The sequence below is a fragment of the Vidua chalybeata genome, chromosome 13, assembly GCF_026979565.1.
Source record: "Vidua chalybeata isolate OUT-0048 chromosome 13, bVidCha1 merged haplotype, whole genome shotgun sequence".
Classification (NCBI taxonomy): domain Eukaryota; kingdom Metazoa; phylum Chordata; class Aves; order Passeriformes; family Viduidae; genus Vidua; species Vidua chalybeata.
In genome coordinates, this window is record NC_071542.1 from 7,815,697 (window position 1) to 7,835,783 (window position 20,087).

The 20,087-nt window shown below is 37.5% G+C and overlaps 1 protein-coding gene across 4 annotated transcripts in view; it reads left to right on the forward strand.

The window, feature by feature from the left end:
• CCPG1 (cell cycle progression 1) overlaps nucleotides 1-20,087 on the forward strand; it is a 21,400-nt gene continuing 1,313 nt past the window's right edge. The window contains exons 1-8 of one of the 4 annotated variants that reach the window (XM_053955161.1): nucleotides 1-101; nucleotides 4,528-4,599; nucleotides 8,516-8,630; nucleotides 9,107-9,186; nucleotides 9,390-9,597; nucleotides 13,680-13,934; nucleotides 16,905-17,026; nucleotides 18,054-19,468. In XM_053955161.1, the coding sequence (XP_053811136.1) occupies nucleotides 4,540-4,599; nucleotides 8,516-8,630; nucleotides 9,107-9,186; nucleotides 9,390-9,597; nucleotides 13,680-13,934; nucleotides 16,905-17,026; nucleotides 18,054-19,468 (2,255 nt within the window). In that variant the 5' untranslated portion in view covers nucleotides 1-101; nucleotides 4,528-4,539. Of the gene's footprint in view, nucleotides 102-347; nucleotides 488-1,751; nucleotides 1,771-4,475; nucleotides 4,600-8,515; nucleotides 8,631-9,106; nucleotides 9,187-9,389; nucleotides 9,598-13,679; nucleotides 13,935-16,904; nucleotides 17,027-18,053; nucleotides 19,469-20,087 lie in introns of those variants that run through there. The other 3 variants (XM_053955162.1, XM_053955160.1, XM_053955163.1) reach the window with 3 other exon arrangements.

Genomic DNA, 20,087 nt, shown 5'->3' on the forward strand with positions numbered 1-20,087 from the left:
CAGGCGCCGGCCCGGGCGGGCCGGGTTGTTTGTGACGGCGTCACCGGCGGCTGCGGCCGCGGCCCCTCGTCCGTGCCGGGCCCCGCGAGGGCCGCGCTCAGGTAGGCGGCGGGACCGGCCCGCGGGGGCGGCCGCCCTGCCCCGACCCGGCCCGCGGGGAGCTCCGGGGGCCGCGGCGGCTGCCGCGGGGAGGGGCCGCCCGGAGCGGGGCAGAGCCCGGGGCGCAGGGGCCGGGGCCGGGGCGGCCGTTCGTGGTGCGGGCAGCGGGTGAGCGGGGCCGCGCGGGGCGGCGGCGCTGCTCGCGGGGCGAGCGGGCTCCGGGCGGCGGTCAGCGCCGTGCCGGCCCCGGCCCTGGACACTGGCGTTTGCCAACTTCCTTCTCTGTCATCATGTGCCGCTGCCTCGCCGGCTGATGCAAGGTGCTCTGTTTCATAAACAGCGTCCTGGCGCTCTAACTGCGCTGGCGCCGAGCCGCGCTCCCGTTCAGGTGCGCTCCAGGAACACCTGCGCCGTACGAGCGGTAGGGACTGAGCCGGGAATGCCCAGCCTTGCGAGAGTCTGGCTTGTAGGAAGCACATTTGTCTTTTCTTCATAGCGAGGAAATATTCTATATTCAATATGGGTTGCTAAATATATTCTTAGAGAAGAATGTTACTTAGGGGAAGGAATTACCACTTAGTAGAAATAATAAACTTCCATGAGAACCCTGAAGTGTAATAGCACTGAACCTATTGTTATTTCTGTTGTGCAACAAAGAATCGACTGTAGAAGAGAACTGAGAGTTTTTACTTGGAATGACAGCTCAGCAAACTCTGTAGAACACATTCATGTTCCTCTTGGTGCCTGTTACTCATCTTTGTCAATGCAAAAAAGGTTATTTTTTTAGTCTAGGAAATCCTCTTTTTAGATGATTGAGCTTAAGGGTTTATTTAGACTCAAGTGATTCTTCTTTTTAAGACTGGTGTTTATTCTGCTTCACAGTGGATAAATAGGATGTGGTATCTCAGATTTATTTTTATATACGTATCTGGGATAACTTGGTATTGTGTTATCAACAATACATATGGCTGTAAGCTTTTACACCTTATGCTTCTGCTTTACATTTCACTAAGGACAGGAAAATAGTTCACACTTCTGAATTCCTGCCCCCCCTCCCCCAAATACATACAAATTGAACTCTGAGCATAATGGATATTTAATTTGTCCAGATAGAAATTGAGAAGGTGATGTCAAAAGTGGCAATGAAGATACATAGTGAGCATACAAAGCCAGTGCACCACGGGATTGGTTTGGGTTGGTTTTTCCCCCAGTCTTTCCTTCTGGCTTGGCCTGACATACAGGAGACGTGTAACACTCTAGTGTATCCTCCACTTACCCTGCTGTTATTGGACTAGAACCCATTAGTGTCATCTTCATTCATTAGGAAGTTTGAAGGCTTTATGTCTTTTTAGTTCCTGCTCAAAGCTATATTTTTTTAAAAAGTTGCATTCAGGAAGACAGTGGCAGCATTTCCAGCCCCTTTAGGCTGGTTGGAGAAGCACACTGGTTCTTAGTGGGTGTTTGTCATTTGCTGGAGAATCAAACTGGAGATTTTGTGACTGGGTCAGTTTAGCCATTGGGTTCAAATTAGTCTTCTTTTTTTTTTTCTTTCAGTGTACTTAGGGGATTGAATTTAACCTCAGATTTAGTTACGCTTATGTGCATTTTATTAATCTGTTACAGAAATAAGCTGTTTAGCTGATGATTGAAGTTTAGGATCACTGTACCTAGGTAATTTTTTTATTAAAGCTTGTAGGTATTTTTAATCTTTTAGATCTAACTGAGTAATAAAGTGCTTTAATTTTGGTAACTGTTTTATATGTGTATGTTTGCTGAATGTACCTGTAGGAATAAATTTACGCTAGAGATGCCCTTCAGTCTGATGCCAAGTTATCTATTGTAATTTGGCTGAATTTAGAAGTTTTAACCATAAATCTTAACCATAATTATTTTTTAAAATTACATTATTTTCTTAATATTAAAAATATTTAATATTTTAAAATATTAATTAAAATACTAATATAAAAATATTTTCTATTTTCATGATTTGTCACCTGTATGCAGCTAAATATGCACCATTAGTGTAGTACTCTGGCTGAATACAAATAAATAACTTCCAACTCAAGGCCATTCATCAAGACAAGTGTGCAAGAGAAAATGATGATTGTTTCTCTGCTTGTTTCTCTGTTTGCTTATTTAATATATTTTGATGATGTTGGTACTCATGGAGGTCCTGAAACTTTTGTTTGGGATGGGAAGACAGGTGTTTATGTGGCGCCCAAAGCCATGGTTGTCTGTTGAGAACAGAAAATACCTTTGGGTTTCTGCAGTTACCTGTCAGTGTGTTTTTGTCTGGAGAGGAGGAGCAGGATGGTGTTTCTGTCATATTTGCCAGGCCCAGGATGAAATGCTGAGTTAGCTGGAGGAAGAGAGATATTGCAATGTCCAGCACAGAGCCTGCTGTGACAATTTGGGGTTTCAAAATCTGTAGATGTACTTGTGTCAAACTCTACTGGTGCCCTGAAGTTGTCTTTTAAGAATTCACTTCAGATTTTGCAGGGCAGCCAGTGATATTTCTGACAGGTGACGAGTTCTGGTGCTGGGAGTTGCCTTCCTGTGAAAGGAATGCTGCTGCTCTTGATGCCTGGTCAAATTTAGAGTAATTAATGACAGCAAGCAGATGTCGTTGTCACATGTAAACTCTAGAACTTAGGCTTTGCCATTTGGGCATTTGTTATTTTGATGATTGAAGAAGCATGATTCAAAAATAAATCATGATTAAAAAAAAAAAAAATCCTTGTATGCAGTGTGATTTAAAAAAACCCAAACAACTCAAACCAAAATAGATTTCTTCCCACCTCCTCCTAACCTGACATTCCCTGGTTAAGATTCCAGGAAAAGCACTAATGAAGGAAGAAAAACATCTACAGGAAAATGACAACCATGTTCAAAGTAGGGTTTTATAAAAAAATAGAAATTCAGTTTCTAAGTTTCATACCTAAGTTGATTGTTAGTGAATATTTGTGCTTAAACTGTTGTTGTGATTGTCACCATTGCCTTCTTTTTTTCAGAGGAACTGTAAATATATTAGTTGGAGTTGATGAGCAAATAGTTTTATCTTAGAAAAACATGCAATAACTACCATAATGCAGAGATATGAGACACATGTTTTCTGTGTTTTCTGAGAAGCCTAAATGGAATTGGAAGTTTTATATTTTGTTGTGCCAATTTCTAGCCACACCAGTGTACTTAGATGTTCTCATTCAAAGTTTTCTGTATAATTTCTGTGTTGAGAAACCAGGAGTGAAGACAGGATTGGTAATAGAGAGCAGTTAAATTTAAACACATAGATGCTTTCCTCTGTGTTCTTACTGGAATTAACTCTGAGTGGGAAATAAAGCAGGTGTCTGAAATTCTGTGATAAAAGCTTTATTGAACCATGATTTCATTGGCTGCTTTATTATATTGATGCATACTATAACAGGCAATCGATTGGAAATTGTTCAATTTTGGAAGATTTTTTCCACCAAGATGAATCCATAGTAAATTTTATGTAACAACTCTATATATTTTTTTTTCCAAGGAACAAGAAATGTTTTAAACTTCTTTATAAAGTCTTTTTGGTAGTTAAGGACTTGAAAAATTGATCTGAATATGATGTTAATGAATACTCTGTATCCCTGGTAAATTCCTGTTAAAAAGGAGAAAAGATATACAGGCAGCTGCAGCTGGACAGTTCTCTTCTGAAAGTGGCTACCAATCATCTGGTAATATTATTAAAAAAAACTATACTTTGGGTTTTCTTCATTCTGTTTTTGTAGTTCCCGGGTACTCTCAATTTTCCTCAGAATCAGTGCATTTGAGAGTACTTGAAAGGAGTGAAACAGGAAACATAGATTTTGCCCAGTAGGAAGAAAATTAGTTCCAAAAGATCCTAATCTGTTTCTTCTCAAAAAAAAAAACAAAAAAAAAAACAAACCAAATAAAAAAAACCCCAAAAACCCACCAAAACAAACCAAAACAAAAAAACCCACAAAAAACAAACAACAACAAAAAAAACCCACACAAAAACAAAAAAAACCCTCACTTTTTCTTGAATAAACTGTAGTTTCTGTGCATGTAACAAAGCAGAAATTATTTCATGTCTTTAAATTTGTCTATAGCATCGTTTAACTTTAGTTATGAATTTATTGACTAGCTTAGTGTGTGTCTAATCTAAGAGTTTTTTGGCTGGATGAAATAAGTATGTACCTAGCAAAGCTATATTTACTCCAAGTATAAAGAAGATAATAGGAAATAAGTACAAAACAATATATTTTCTTTCTCAACTTCTATTCTGTTTTTTTTTTCTCAATTCCAGAATAACAATTTTTGTGTTAGTATATTCTTCTGTAATGTCATGATTTCCATTCTTCTGTTTATTTATTTTTCAATAGAGCAGTGAAATTGTGTGTCTTGGATATTAAAAGAGTCTACTTTTACCTGCAGTGTGCTTTGAAAATGTCTGAAAATTCCAGTGACAGTGATTCATCCTGCGGCTGGACTGTCATCAATCACGAGGTACCCAGTTTCACATTGGTAAAGTTCTGTCAGTTTAAGGCTATCTATATGCACTAAAATACTATTTCAGCTTAGTAATTCTTGTTTTGTGTGGATCTTTGCATAACAACAGAGAATATAGAAGAGAAATTTAGACGTAAATAATGAAACTACTATTTAAAAAAATGTATACTTTTACTATAGTTGATAGAAATTTTGATATTTAAAAGAATTTCTTTTTCTGCAAAGGTCTTACTTTGAAGAGCTGGTAGGATTTTAATGGCATGCATTCTTCTGTTCTACCTGCCTGAAAACAGCATTCTATGTAACTTGTCTATTGTTGCTAATATATTTCCTGTCCTCCTGATAAATCTGTACCCTCACCAAAAGAAACAAAGTTGGGAATACTGGGCAGGAAAAATATCTTGTGCAGAAGGGAATGATTCCATGATTTCCCCAAGTTTTTTCTACCACTAAGGTATCTGATCCTAATTTCAGCAGTGTCTGTTCAGGAGCAGCTCTCTGTCCTTACACAGTCTTCCTTACAGAAAATTAGGATAGGGAGAAGTGTGTATTCCACCAGTGTAATGGGACAGGTGTCTGGATCTGATGTTGGTTTCAAAGTTTGCATTGTGTGGATGAAATCAGTGCTGTCAGTGGAGTCTGGAGAGCAGGAGTCTTATGGCAAGGTCAGCACTTAGGTTTGTTCAAATGACTGCACTGACTGTGCTGGTTGACACGGTGCCTTCAACACCTGCTCAGGTGCAGACACATGAATGCAGATAAGAGTGCTTTATCTTCCCTTCCCACAGTGGACAAGGCAGGCCTGGGTTGCTCAGAACCTCTGAGAAGCCCTTCCTGGTAGTGTGGGTATCCAGTATCCTTTCTTCCTTTAGTCCTGAGGATTTCTATATCTCTGCGGATCTTGGCTGATGTGTGAGTGTAGGATGGGTGGGTTGGTTTGCTTGTTTGGTTTGGTTCTTAGGTATTTAGCATTGTCTTGTAAACTGAGGAGGCCATTGAGCCAGAATCCTCAGGACAGATGGGTTAACAGTTTTCCTGGAATGACACTTAGGTATTGCCTGCATCTACTCATTGCCTGCCCCAGAAAAAAATTTAAGGACCAGTACTTGAGATATTTCATTCAGAGGAGGAAAGTAGGAAAAATGGCTGAAGATCATGCACAGTGATCAGCTGTTCTTCATTGCACACTCCCCTGTTTTGCAGATTATGATGAAAATGGATAACTTGGAACCAAGCTATTACAAATTTGTGATTGCACTCATGTTTTGACAGTTCGGTGTCACAAGTGATACAGTTGGAAGTTTATAAATATTGGGCCATGCTTTCATTTCTGTTGGCAGCAAAGTGGTATTTAAGAGATGGTTAAAACTTCTTTTCCTTGTTTTTGGCTGGATGACAGGTTGGGAATCTTGTCACCAAAAGAAACAGAACACTCATGCACTCCATTCCCTAAGGCTAAATGGGCTACAAGAGTATACAGGCTGCTGGACTCACAGAGTTCAGATAAAAGTAAAAGGATTTAGAGGTTGAGTTCAGCAGTTGAGTTATTCAGCTGTGAAGTGCAGACTTTATTTTCATTCTTGGGATGGTTATTTTACACTGTAACTGCAAATGAATTATGCAGTCTAAATAATTTAACATAACACAAGATTGTAGGATGGCTGGGATTTGTCTAGCCAAAGCAGAATAGATTTCTGTGACATGGAGATTTTGTGTTTCCAGTTATTCATCCCTGATTTAGTGAAATAAAAATGAGAAAACACTGGTGTTTGAGAACTGCCATTAGTAGCATTCTTCTGGTAGGACAGCTTTGAATCTGGGCATAAGGAAAGCAGAATGGATGGGATGGCCAGGTACCCTTCACACAGCTATTACCCAGGGAGGGGAGATGTGGACTTCTGTATACTGCAGTGAATTGATTTGGACATTTAGGGGTAAAACTGTGGGTTAGACAGATTTGGAGTACTGTAGGATGATTTTCTCACACACTGTTGTGACCTGTATTGATGATGACACAGTGGAACCTGTTTGTGGATAGGTTTTGCAGTGAGTTGAGGGGCAGGAAGTGGCTGTTGTCCAGGCTGTGGCTGCAGGGAGCTGGCAGCTGTGTGTGCTGCACTGAGTGTGGGCTATGGACAGAGAAGCAGTGCTCTGCATTGTTGGACTGCTCCTAAGAAAGGACTTGCTAATTTCTGTAGGAGGGTAGGGAGGTGACAATATCTTTTCTTGACCTCTTTGCTATTGCTGAGATGGAAGAGTGATGAAGGTCCAGCACCAGAGAGATCATGCATTCCCACCTGTGTGTTTTTCAGAGAGTTCATGCATTTTCATGTGTGTGTTTTTCTTAAAAACACACAGGTGAAAAATGCATGTACTCAGCTAGCTCTTTATCTTGGATTTTTAGCTAAAATTGTAATCTGTTTTAAGCAATACTCCTGATGTTTTTCTTCTCGTGGAGCCTGGGCAAACTGAAATGTTGTTATTCTTCTTCTTATTCACAATTTAAGAAATTAATGTAGTGGTTCTATCACACCAGAGAAAATTGTCACATAATAAACCTGTATACCTATCTATAAAACACAACCAACCCAAAAACCCCAAAAAACTTTGTATTTTCTTTCCTGAGCTTTCACTCAGATTATAGTAAATAACTTGTAAATGAGAGGTAAATTTCTGCAAAACACATAAAATCAAAGTTGTGATACTTACGTAGTCAAAAGGAAAAAATATACAAAGTGTTTTAAAAAAGAAAAAAGATACACAGTGTTTGATAGTTTACCAAAGCAGTTAATTTTTGAAGCCTTTTAAAAAGGAAATATAACTTTGTAACATGATTATAGAATGTATCTTATGCAATTCTTTTTGAGGCATCTAATCTTCTGAAGTACAGTCTCCGTAAAAACAAAAGCATACATGTTTGCTTGAGTCCTGAAATGAAACATCCAGGGAAACTGATCTGGAGTTATAGCTGCTACTGTAATTTCACACCTGCTGTTGCAAAAATAACTATCTCTGTTTACAAAAACAGCTCAACTTATTTATGGATCAGAGTGACTTAGTATTTTTTCAGTTATGTTTTGCATGTTTGTAGTTTGCTAATAGCCTTACTGGTGTCTCATCAGTATTTTTAAACAAAAATAACAATATAAAGATTAAATATTTGGAATAGTCAAGCATATTGCTTGAGTTTAGTACCCTGCAGTCTCCTGGTGTTTTTTACTTGCAGTTCCTGTTGTGCTCTGGTGTTGTTGCTGCCTGGCAGCTGACTAATAACGAAGGCTCCTTTCTGGATTAAAGACAGAAATCCAATATAGAGTTTGTATAAATATTTGGTTTTGAGGTGTCAGAGATGTACTATATAAGCAGCTTTTCAAAATTTCTCATGGGAAGTGAGATGGAGTAAAGTTATACATAGTTTTTCCTGGCAGTAGTATCTATTGGAGCTCATGTTGGTATGCTTGAAAGCTCTATTTTTGGGAGGGTGTGTGTATTTACATACAATAGTTGGACCTGGGAGCAAGAATTAGATCCCGTATTCAAAACCTCCTCTGTTTCTCTAAATTCTGTTTTATTAACGCATCTAATAATGACAATAATAATAGTTATTTAAAATACTCAGTGTAGTTGTTAATTAATGCCTAAATTGCTGTCATTTTTCCCCTCTAGAATTGTCCTTGTCTAACTTTTTTTAACCTTGGTCATGAGTATTAGACATTAACACTTGTTTCACTGTAGTTAATTAGTTGGTATTTCACTTGCTTTTCTTTGCTCAAAGTTGTCTTCAGTTTTAAAGGCTCAGTTTTTCTGTTTCTGTTTTTATTACTAATATTCTGTTTTCTTTGTAACCTTTCTTCCTACTTTACTATTGGAAACCCCAGTAACTGTAATGTCCATTTAAACTCTTCACCTTCAGGGTTCTGATATAGAGACAGTGACCTCAGAAAATGGAAGCACAAATGACAGCCATGAGTTTGTTTCAGAAGAATATGTTTCTTTGCAAGAAGAGGAGCAGGCAATTGATGTGCAAGGTAAGATATTAAAAGAGGAGCAGTTTCATGAAATAGGTCAATATTTCTTGTAGGATTAGCACAAAATTAGTATTCATAGATTTTTATGTGCTTTGTGGACCTCTGTCAGAGTGTTTGCTTCACCAGTGTAATGGAAAATATTCAATCATTGACTTTCTAAAAGTATTTTTTCCTGAAATATGTGAAATTAGTAGAATGTCTTTCATTTCGTCCATACTTCAGATGTGTTACAGAACAATGTGCACTGGTGTTGCTGTAAGATAGTTTATAGAAGTGCTATTGATAAAAGAATTATTCCCTAGTAATGTCATAGATCAAATAAGAATAATTTGGAAGGGACCATCAATGCTTGTATGCCTAAAAAATGACATTATGACACTGTATTTTAATATTATATGGGTGTGGGCATAATTTATGGTTGCTGCTTTTAATCCCATGTTTGTGTGCTTGTTTATTTCCTCTCTTTCTTCAAATAGCTCAGTGCAACAATGATGAAGAGATCCCAGCAGTAGATAATACTCCATCTGGTTTTGAGGAAACTCAGACAGTTCCAGAGGTAAATTACATTACAGACTACATTATTCAGAAGCTTCTGTAAGCCCCATCTATCAATGGCAAGAAATGTTTTGAAGGCATTAAAATAAAGACACAAATTTTTCCTTTCCTGAAGTTCCAACAATTCTTAGTTTTTTGTTTGTTTGTTTTAATTATTTCATGTTTTTTGTGTCTGAATAATTCTCACATTGTCCCTTTCTCTAGGGAAATAAAGAAAAAGTTCCTGATGATGTGTCCTGCATTGGAACTATTAGTGATGATTCTGATATTGTCACACTTGAAGCTCCAAAACCAGAAGAAACTCAGAGTCAGGAGGAAACTCCAGCTGATGGTGAAGAAGCTCAGAGTTCAGAGGATTTTAACATGGGTTCCTCCTCTAGCAGTCAATATGCATTTTCCCATGTAGAAACTGGTAAGAGCAATACAGTCCTAAGCAACTGTGTGCAAAAATGTCACCAGGAAAAAAGCCCAATCCAATCTTTGGTTAAGGAGCCCACTTTTTGTGGAGAGAGGAAAAAAATAATAGTTTTGTTGAGTACATATCCAAGTATTTGCATTCTCTAGAAAAACTCTAGGTGCCCTCTATTTTTGTCTAAATATTTTTTTTCTATTTTTTTTTGTCTAAATGTATGTCTGCGATCTTTTTATTTGAAAGCAATCTCTCTCATTAAGTATTCACTGTTTTAAATGGAAAGTTAATTTGTAGCATATCTTGGAGAATAAAATAACTTTTAGTTCATAAAATAATCGTAGGTTTTCTCTTTGCAATATTTTGGGCTTTATAAAGACTTGGCATAAATGACTAGCAAGTGGGAGATGATTTTTGGTGCCATGAGGACTAAGCAGTATGACTACAAAAACTTTGTACCACATTCATAGCTATGGAGTGTACATTTATATATTTAAGATACTCCCAGTGCTTGGCTGAAATAAGCAGTGCATTATAATCAGGAGGAAGGAGATGAATATTTGTCTAATGAAGAACAACAAACAAAACTCCAACAAATCCAAACAAAAAGCTTCCTGTTTTGTTGCTGTTCTCTAGTCTTCCTCTATAATTCTTTTTATCTGCTTATTTGTAATCTCTTCTATTCTCTCTATGGCACCTTTGTATTGCTGATTTTTGTCTTTCAAATTAAGTTTATTATACAAGCAGGATTTTACCTAAAATACTGTTTTACCTTAGAGTAGGATACAACATCATTAAATGTTCATGTATCTGTATAGTATCCACTGGAAACAGAAAGTGACAGCTTAGCATCTAATTATAACCAGCGAAGATTTGTAACAAAGCTGTCACCTTCTTCAAGTCTTCTGGGGAATCTGACTTAATTTTTAAGTTAAGATTTAGTTGACTTTGTTTTTTTCTTTTAGGGATGAGTTCTAAAAGTGTCTTTTTTTCCTCCCTGTGTTTTTGTACACAAAAGTCAGTTGGCTGGAGAAGCTGTGGAAGATTCCTGATTGTGTAAGGGGATGGGGAAATGAGGTGAAAGAGCATGTATCTCGCAGTCTCCCTTTTCAAGGTGGTGTGATTAAATTTGATCAGCTTGTGCAAAGCTGATTGCTTAAGGCTTGCATGGAGTGTTCTTACAATTTTTGAAAGCAATCTGACTTGATCATGTTGTAGTCATATTCTAGACAGATGCTGAAAGCCAATCTTCACTGGAGAACTTGGCTAAGCTGTGGGTGTCTTATGTGCTTCTTTAAAAAGGTGTTAACCTTGCATGCAGGTTTGGAGCAGACATCAGTAAGGTTTGTAATACCTTTGAATGTGTGTGCTGGATTGTTTCAATGCATAGTTCTTGTTGGATTCCAAGCCTGCGTGTGACTGACAAAAAGAATTTCATCCTTCTAACATAAGCTGATTTCAGCATGGCCTTTAGTGCTGGGTATTCAGCTGATCAAGTATTGCAGAAAATGTCAGGAGTACTTTTGAAAGTATTTTAAATGCTGAAGTTTTAGAGGTGACAAAAAGTGTCAGCAGAAATCTTTGCCATCCACTTCCTGTTGAGTGTTCTTTTGTGTTGGAAAAGGATGAGCCTCAGATTCATCCTAATGTAGATACTAAAGCATTCTACAAGGATTTTCTGCCACTTCTTTTTGCAAATTAGTTCCTATTTGGGTGTCCTCATCATGCAAACAGAAATGTTTTAATATTGCTTCATGAATGAAGTTCAGCCAGCAGTAGTACCGATATGCTGCAGCGAACTGTATCTGAGCAGTGTCCGTGCAGAAATATCAGCTTAATCTGATTTCTGGTATAGATCTGACACTTCAAAATCACATAGAAACTGGGATTTTGGACTGCTATTGTGGTCACACTTGGTTTCATTTGTAGTCCTTTCCATCCTGGTACTGTTAGAGCACAGCTCTGTATTGAATTCTTACAGCAGCTGTAAGGCAGTGTCATTCTTGCCTGAAAGTGTAACTACTGTTGACAACTTGGCAGTAAGTGCTTATGAGTGGCTTTAAGTATCTTACAGCATTTTTCTTTCTGATAGTCATTTTTTGACTCCTTTCCTATTCTTTGCTGTCCAGTGTGTATCCAAGATTTTCCCCATTTGGCTAGAAACAGCTTGCTCCTTAACCATTTTTGTATTCCATGTGTGTAAGCTTCTTTGGTTGTTGAAAAACCCTAGAAAACCCCACAGATGAGCAAGAAAAACATCTCTTACTAAGTTTGTCCTGTATATTTCTCTATAGCATCTGACCTCTGCGTTCTAGGAATGCATTCTGAATGTTTGCCATTGTTTTCCAGGATTGGGAAGTATGCATCTGCTTAAATGACTGGGTCTAAAATGGTGCCCTTCTCTACTAAGCTATAGAAATTAATTTATGTGTCTGCATGTCCAAGTCACTGATTAAGTGATTTGTCTTTATTGCAAAGTCTGCTTGGTTGGTCTGGTTTGACTCATGTACTAAAATGGAGTTTTTTATTAAGGGAGGAAGTTGTCTTTCATAATCTGTCATGTTACTTGTCCATGGACTTAGAAGTGTTCCAGATACTAATTGATGATCTTTTCTGGGCTTGATGCAATCACCTCTTTCAAGTTGTAATTTATTTTAAGTGAAGAATCTTAAGTGGTAATGCATTTTATAGATAATAGCTAGCGCTGCTTGGCATTTTTGTCTGTTCAGTGATGTATGCATGGCTTTGCTCAAACAAATGACTTTTTAGTTGTGAACTGTTCAAGGACAGCCTCTCTATCTTTGTATTTTTACATTCTGAGTAATGATGTCTGATAAGAGAATGAACAAGCATATTTCTAGGGGGGGCACTTGCATTGTGTGACTGTGAGCAGCAAAATTAGTGTCCAAACAGGAGCACTTTGTCATGTCTGGAGACTTCACTGATCCCATTGAATTTATTCCAGACATGTGAATTAGGTACAGAATGTAGATAGCTGAAAGCTGGTTTTCCACCCTACTGCTGCTTCCCCTTGGAATATTTACCTTGCACTTGAAAGTTATGCTTTTAAAGGAGGGAGATTAAATAATAATTACTTATATACTGGATTATATAAATCTATTTACAGTACATGCAGCAAACATTTGTACAAATGGGAACAAGCAATTACAGCTCTGTTGTTATTTTCCTGGTTAGAGTATGTGGCTTTTGGGCCATTGGAACATGAATGTACAAATGGTATAATAAATACCTAATAATATTGCAAAAATTATATAAAAGGTATTTTTTAAGGTTAGAATTTGTTTTTATCTCAAATATTGTCCAATTTATCAAAACTTCAGTCAGGCAACAGAAGAATGTTGGGAAAGAACAAACAGAAAAGTACTTGAGTGGATTTTTTCCTGTGCAGTAGTGGTTGAAAATGGCTTTTTTGAAAGGTGGGTAAAGATGTTAACAGATAGAATATGGTAGATATTAAAAGTAAACAAAATTACATGTTTAAATAAATTTACATCTTGATTTTGAATATTTCTAATAGCTACATCAACGGAACTGTAATGGAATTTTTTCTGCAACTGCATGCAGATCACAGAATGAAGTTTTTTGAGAGTGTGTAACAAAACCATGTCTGTCCTCTAGGAGGCCTTCTTGTAGCAAGCTTTTATATTGCTTTTTCATTATTAAGTATTTCAGTTTTAACAGCTGCAAGAGAAGGAAAACTGAATCCTTTGTCTTTTTACTTCACAAGAATTTGCAGGGGCAGTACATGTGGATGCTTTAAGAGACAGGACTGACTGAAACACTTTGCAATGAATGAATGATAAGTGCCATACAGCTTTTTAGTGATAATTTCTTGATTCTCTGTTATTTTGTTTAAAAAAATTAATTTTTAACTTTGGAGAGCACACATTCCTTGCATAATTTCCAGCAAAACGATATCATTAGAATTTTAATTTTGTTTTACTAATGTTCTCAAAGATAAACACCAAATCTATTTTGCATAAATATTACCGATCTGGATACTCAGTTTGCTCTTTACCACAGTATTTAGTGCATTTTATCCACCGCTGTATGTTGCTTTTCAGTTTTCCCATCCCAGGCCAGCCCCGACGAGTCCAGCAGCGATGAAAGCAGCAGCCCGAGCAGCGCGGCCGTGCGCAAGCGGCGCCCGCGGAAGCGCGGGGTGTCGAGCTCCGAGCCCGAGGGGGCGGCAGCGGCGGAGCCCGAGGCGGAGCCGCCCCGGGACGAGCAGCACAAGCGCCAGTTCAGCAGTGGCCTGAACAGATGCATCATCCTGGCGCTGGTGATCGCCATCAGCATGGGCTTCGGACACTTCTACGGTGAGCTCAGGGAAAGCAGGACACACTGAGTCCACATCTTGTGTAGCAAATGCTGTTCTATTGTGACTCCGATGTTTTTGCTTGTTCTCTGTTAACAACCTAAACCTAAAAATGAGTGAAAGCAACTGCAGCTGTAGTGGTAATACAGGGAGGTCCTTCAGCAGTGCAACTGTAATATACACTACTTCGTACAGTAATGTGGTAAATAGTAATTTTTCCTGAGTAGCTCTAGTTTTATATGAAAATATGCCTTTCTAAAAAGACATGTGATTCAGTTGCAGATGGGGATATCATTCTCTTTGGATTTGGTATTGACTAATTGTTAGGGATTTAAACTTTGGCACTTCTTTTGAGATTTGTATTAATTTTCACTTGATCCCAATTTTTTTTTTATTCTCAGGTAAACCTGAAGGTAAGAGCCTTGAGTGATGTACTGTGGATGCTGTGCTTGCATTCAGATTTACTTTTTAAACTGTGTGTGTGTATGTGTACGCACACATCCAAATATGTATGCACACTTACATTATGAAAATAAAACAATAAATCAAGTCTCAGGAATTGCTGATGTATGTGGGATTATAGGAACAACTAATCCAATCATACAAACACACTTTATGTAGTACTAACTGGTGTGAAAACTGGTTGGTGAGCATTGGCATGATAGAGGCATAAGGAGAACAGCACTATCACCAGTCTATGATAGTGCTTGTGAGGGGAACTTGAGATTTCAGTTGTTAATCACTTCACTCTGTTTAGTTTGGTGCTAATGATAAATACTGTCTTTTTAAAGAACTTGGAGATCTATGGATGAAAAATACACTTTGAACGTGGACTCAGGGTAATACATTTTTTAAGGAATTCACTTGCTCATTCATTGAATCTATACTTCTAAATAAAAATTGTCATCATTGATGGCAGCATTTTTCAGCAGAAGGAAGACAACTTTGTGTGGCTTCAGTTGTTGCGTCTTCAGGTGAAAGTTCTTCATGGTTATGTGATAACTTATCTTTCTACCACTAGAAAGGAAGTAAAGTTCTGCTTCCATCTTCCTGTTTTTAGGTTTGTGGTTTTTTTCAACACAAACTTGCAGAGAGAAGTGCATCTTCCTAGAGGACTACTTTGTATTTTTGTGGTTCAGCTTGGAATTAATGTTTCCCACAGCACTCTTTTAATGTTAGGCTAATTGTTATGTAAGAGGATTGGAAAACGTAACTTTTCATAAAATTACTTTCCTTTTTTTGAGTCAATATCAGAATAGTGTTTTCCTTTTAGCTAGAGCTCTAGGACCCCCTTAAGACTTTCAGAGATGTAGAAAGCAACGAGGGTTAGATTTTAATCAACAACTGTATCCTAATCAGTATTAAACTGAGTTAACTGGCTTTATGATGCTCTAGGAAGGAGAACTGAAAGAAGACAAACTTTTCAGGTAATAGATGAAGCTTAAATTAGGTAGAAGGTCCTTGCCAGAAAAATGTCGCCTTATGGACATTCAGATATTTAACTTTTTTCTTTAATCAGAAACTGCAAGGGGGACTATAACTAAAATGCTAGGGATTTGGATTGGTTACTTAAAGGATCTGAAGGATACTGTGACTTAGAGTACCAGCTGGAAACACAAACCAATTACTGAGGAATGACACCTCAATATGTTCATTTTCAGTGTTGTTAAATGTCATTTTTGCTTACTGTATCTAAAATAGGATTTTTGGTAAGGAGAGAAAAAGAGCTTTAAGTGTTTTTCTGTAATTCACATTCTACCTAACATGAACCTCTGATAATGCGAAATGATGATTTTTCAGATGCAGGCTTTAGATTATTAGGATCGATGGACTTCCTCAAAAGTATCTATAAAAGATAAATATTAAAACCAAATTTACTGTCAGTATACTTAAATTCATTTATGAAAGGATCTATGCTCTCAAGAAGTGTTTACTAGGACTCTGCAGACTTAAAATCATTGCTATAAAAATGTTGCCTTTGCTTAGCTGAATTGAACTATTATAGTTCAACTTGATTTAATATAGCAGTCTTTTTTTAAGGTCACACTTTACAACAGATAAAAATTAAGATAGCACAAAACATTCATCAGTGTAAGTGTACTTATAGTATTTCTTCTGTTTAACAATACATCTCCCCCGCCTTTAAATACAGAAATAGAGCTCTGAATATGCTGTATTGGCTTTGAAAGAAACACCTAAAAATTGCTGTTGCCTTCTTTCTAGAGTCAATTCAAGAGAATCTTAAAAGCAAATATATAAAAACTACATCCGTGTTAGGATTTAGAGAACATGTGTTAGGTGAGGAAGTACCAGTCAAGAAGCTGTTCTTGACAAAAAAATTTGGTGGCTAATACAGCAAAGATACTTTTTCTGAAAACTAGGGTGTCTCAGCCTTTATCTGACAATTGAAAAACAGGACACTTGCTTACTCTGCAGCCTTTGCTTATGGATAAGAAGGACATGACAGGGCCTTCAATACTTGCTGCTTTGTGAGCAGTGTGTAATAATTGTATTTCTGCATGAAAATTTAAACACTGTGCTAATCCCCTCTTATTCATGTAAATCAATTAACAGTCAAGGCTGTAGTTCTGAAGTGGATAATGCATGGACCAATAGTCTCCCTTTTATCCTGGTTGACTTGCATGTTACTAAAAAAATTACAGAGAAGTCACAAATATTCTTTCCTGCATAACTTGTTGGTTTGGATCTAACTTATTTCTATGTAGTGTTCCAAAATTCCTTTATTTGTTATTAATGAAAAAACAGTGTAGAAGCAAATTTTTGGGTCTGAGAAATGGTTTGTCATTGAAAGAAACAATTTTGCTACAGCTAAACAGTTACTGGTAAGGACAGGGCTAAAGTGGCAAGGTAAGAATGCTTTTGAGATTGCAGAGAGAATGATGTTTAGGTTCCTCTGTTCCTCTGCTTACTCTAAGTCAGTCTATCAAAAGAAACTTTTTTATCTCTGTAGGTACAGTGCAAGTCCAGAAACGGCAGCAGCTGGTGACAAAGACACGTGAATTAAAAGATATGAAAGATGACCTTTACCAGTGCCAACAAGAGCAAAGAGATCAAGTGCACCACAAAGTGGGGGTAGGTGTGAGCTTAGCTGGAAGTCATTGCATAATTCTGTCATTATGTGTGTATTTTGCACAAAGTGAAATGAATTTCTCACACAAATCCATTAAATTTTTGTCTTTAGTAAGTTCTTTCAGGGAACTTTCCCTTGAATTCTTGACAAATGTTTATGTTGATTGAATTTGCTCTCGGAATGTGTTTAAACATACTGGGTTTTATGTCTGTAGTCTAGGAGTTATCTGGACACAGAGACTCTGTTTCCCTGTGATACAGTGCCAGGTTGTCATTAATGAGGACAGCTGAAGTAGAAAATGCTTGTAAAAACATGTTGAACCTACAGGTTTTGTGAATTTGCTTTCTAAATTATCAATGGTTATTAACTTTTTAAATACTTAAGCCGTATTTCTGTTTTTTTACTGTTGCATCATCCAGAGAGAAGATATGGGAGTCTTTTTTTTTTTTTTTTACGTTTTCTTTTATGTGTCTGTTAGCAGCATTTGTATATAATTCAGTATGTTCTAGAGCTTGTCAATGATGCCAACAGACCGGGGCGTTCCTTTTGTGTTAGTACATAGTTACATGCACAGGTATTTTCAGATTAGGTTCAAAATCACTTTGTGAGTTTCTGCCCCAACAGCTAAATGCCTTTGCTTCTGCTAATTTTTTTGGTAATTTGTAAATCCAGCTTGCTGAACATAAATCAACAGCAAAGATGCACATTTTGATTTCCTTTTAAGATGTTAAGAGTTCATGTACCCAACTGTCTATGCTTCAGCTAGTTAAACCAAAGTGAGGGGTGATGACCTCTGGCTGGCTGGGAGAGTTTCTCATGTGGTCTTTGTTGCCAAGAAAGTGTGTGATAAACAAACCCAACTGAAATAAACAAACCAGCTCTATTTTTGCATCTTGCTTTGCATGTTTCACTGCATCCAAAATGACAAGTAAGCTCTGTTTGGGCTATCTTGGTTTTTCATCTTTCTAGCTAAAATTGTAACAGTTCTCATTGTAGTATTTCTGCTTGTTTTCTTTTTGTTTCTTTTAGTCACTCAAGGGAGATCTTGCCACATGTTTGACCTTTACTGAGGTGGAGAAGAAATCGTTTGATTCTCAAAAAAAAAGTCTTGCTGCAGAAAATCAGCACCTAAGAGAATCTCTAGAGAAAGAAGAAAAAGCTTTGGCCTCACTTCAGGAAGAATTAAGGAAGCTAAGACAACAAATTAGGAACTTAGAAGATAAAGGTAGTAGCACTGAATCTATTGTAATAGAAAATCAGAAACTGAGGGAGCATTTGGAAGAAGAAAAGCAAAGGAACAGCAATTTTCTCAGGCAAAAGGAAACGCTCTTTGCAGAGGCGCAGATGCTAAGGCGAGAACTGGACAAAGAACGTCACGTTACAGAAGCTCTGAAAAAAGAACTAGAACAGTTAAGTTCTCGTCAAACACCTGACAGTGCTGCTGCTGATGATGATGAGACATTAAGAGAAAATCAAGAAATAGAAACCCTGCGAGGAAGACTGGCAGAACTAGAAAAAAAGCTAAACTTTGAGCAGCAACGCTCTGACTTATGGGAGAAACTGTATGTTGAAGCAAAAGACCAATCTGAAAAACAAGAATTTAATGAAAATGGACAAAAGAAAGGTGCTAAAGGGCAAAGTAAGAGTAGAAAGAGATCAAAGGAGACATTTTTTGGTTCAGTTAAAGAAACTTTTGATGCTATGAAAAATTCCACAAAAGAGTTTGTAAGACACCATAAAGAAAAGATTAAGCAGGCTAAAGAAGCAGTGAAAGAAAACTTGAAAAAATTCTCTGATTCTGTAAAGTCTACATTCAGACACTTCAAAGATACCACAAAAAACATCTTCGATGAAAAAGAGAAGTCATCAAGCGATAAAAGATATGAGGCAAACAAGAAAGCTCGAACTTTTTACCGAGACCATAACTCCTACTCTGAGAATCTGAAGCACATGCATTACAGGGGATCTCACATGCCAAAAGAATCCAGAAATGGAAGGAAACATCATTTTACAGCATTTGAAAAAGATTCAGATTCCCAGAAATGTCTCAATGATAATTTGTGTAATAGAAAACATCAGTTTGCCCTGAAGGGCTGCTCTGGTATTTTTGAATGTGCTCATCAAGAATTCATTAGTCTCTTTAACAGAGTTTCGGATCCCATCAGGGTGGATGAATTTAATCGGCTAATGAGAAAGTATGTGCAGCAAGTTGTACATAACTTTCATCACTGGAGAGAACTAGAAAATTTCATCAATAAGTTTTTTCATAATGGATTGTTTATACACGACCAGATGCTGTTCACTGATTTTGTTAATGATGTCAAGGATTACCTGGAAGATATGAAGGAATACCAAAGTAATAATGAGAAGGTTTTTGAGGATTTGGACAAATACGTCTACAGATACTACTTCCATTATGATAATTCACCCCAGTATGGACCCAGGTTTGTTTCCATGTTTCCTGAACTTGATAACACACAGAAGTGTTTTTTGTAAAGACAACCAATGTCCTTGTTATAATGGATGGTCATTGAGCAGGTATGTGTATGTATGCCTGTGTGTATACATATACACACATACATATGCTAGACGACTTCCTGAAGAACTTAGTGGAAATATTAGATTATGTTATATAAAGTGGATCTGTAGAACCTGTATATAAATTCTGTGTGTGTGCATAGCACAATCTGATGTTTCTGCTGGGTTCTTTAGAAAACTGTAACTGTCAGTAGGATTTCTTTAGACCAAACAGCTCTGATTGACCATCTGATAGAATGAGGAACTGTCTTGGAGCATTAACGGGGGCTTCCTTTTTGCCCTTTGCTGAATGAGGTTTTTGAGTATATTTGAGGTGTCTCCGAGTCCTGTTCTGGCAGATACATTTCACTACTTTCCTGTAGATTAGTGTAATACTGGGTTAGTCTGTATGCCCAGAGCAGAGCTCTTCACACAGCAGGCTTTAGTTCAGATCCTGACCCTGACTGAGTTTTGTTCAGACTTGCTCACAATGGTCCTTGGTTTTAATTGTTTCCTACATTCCTTTCCTGGAACTAAAGGTGTTCT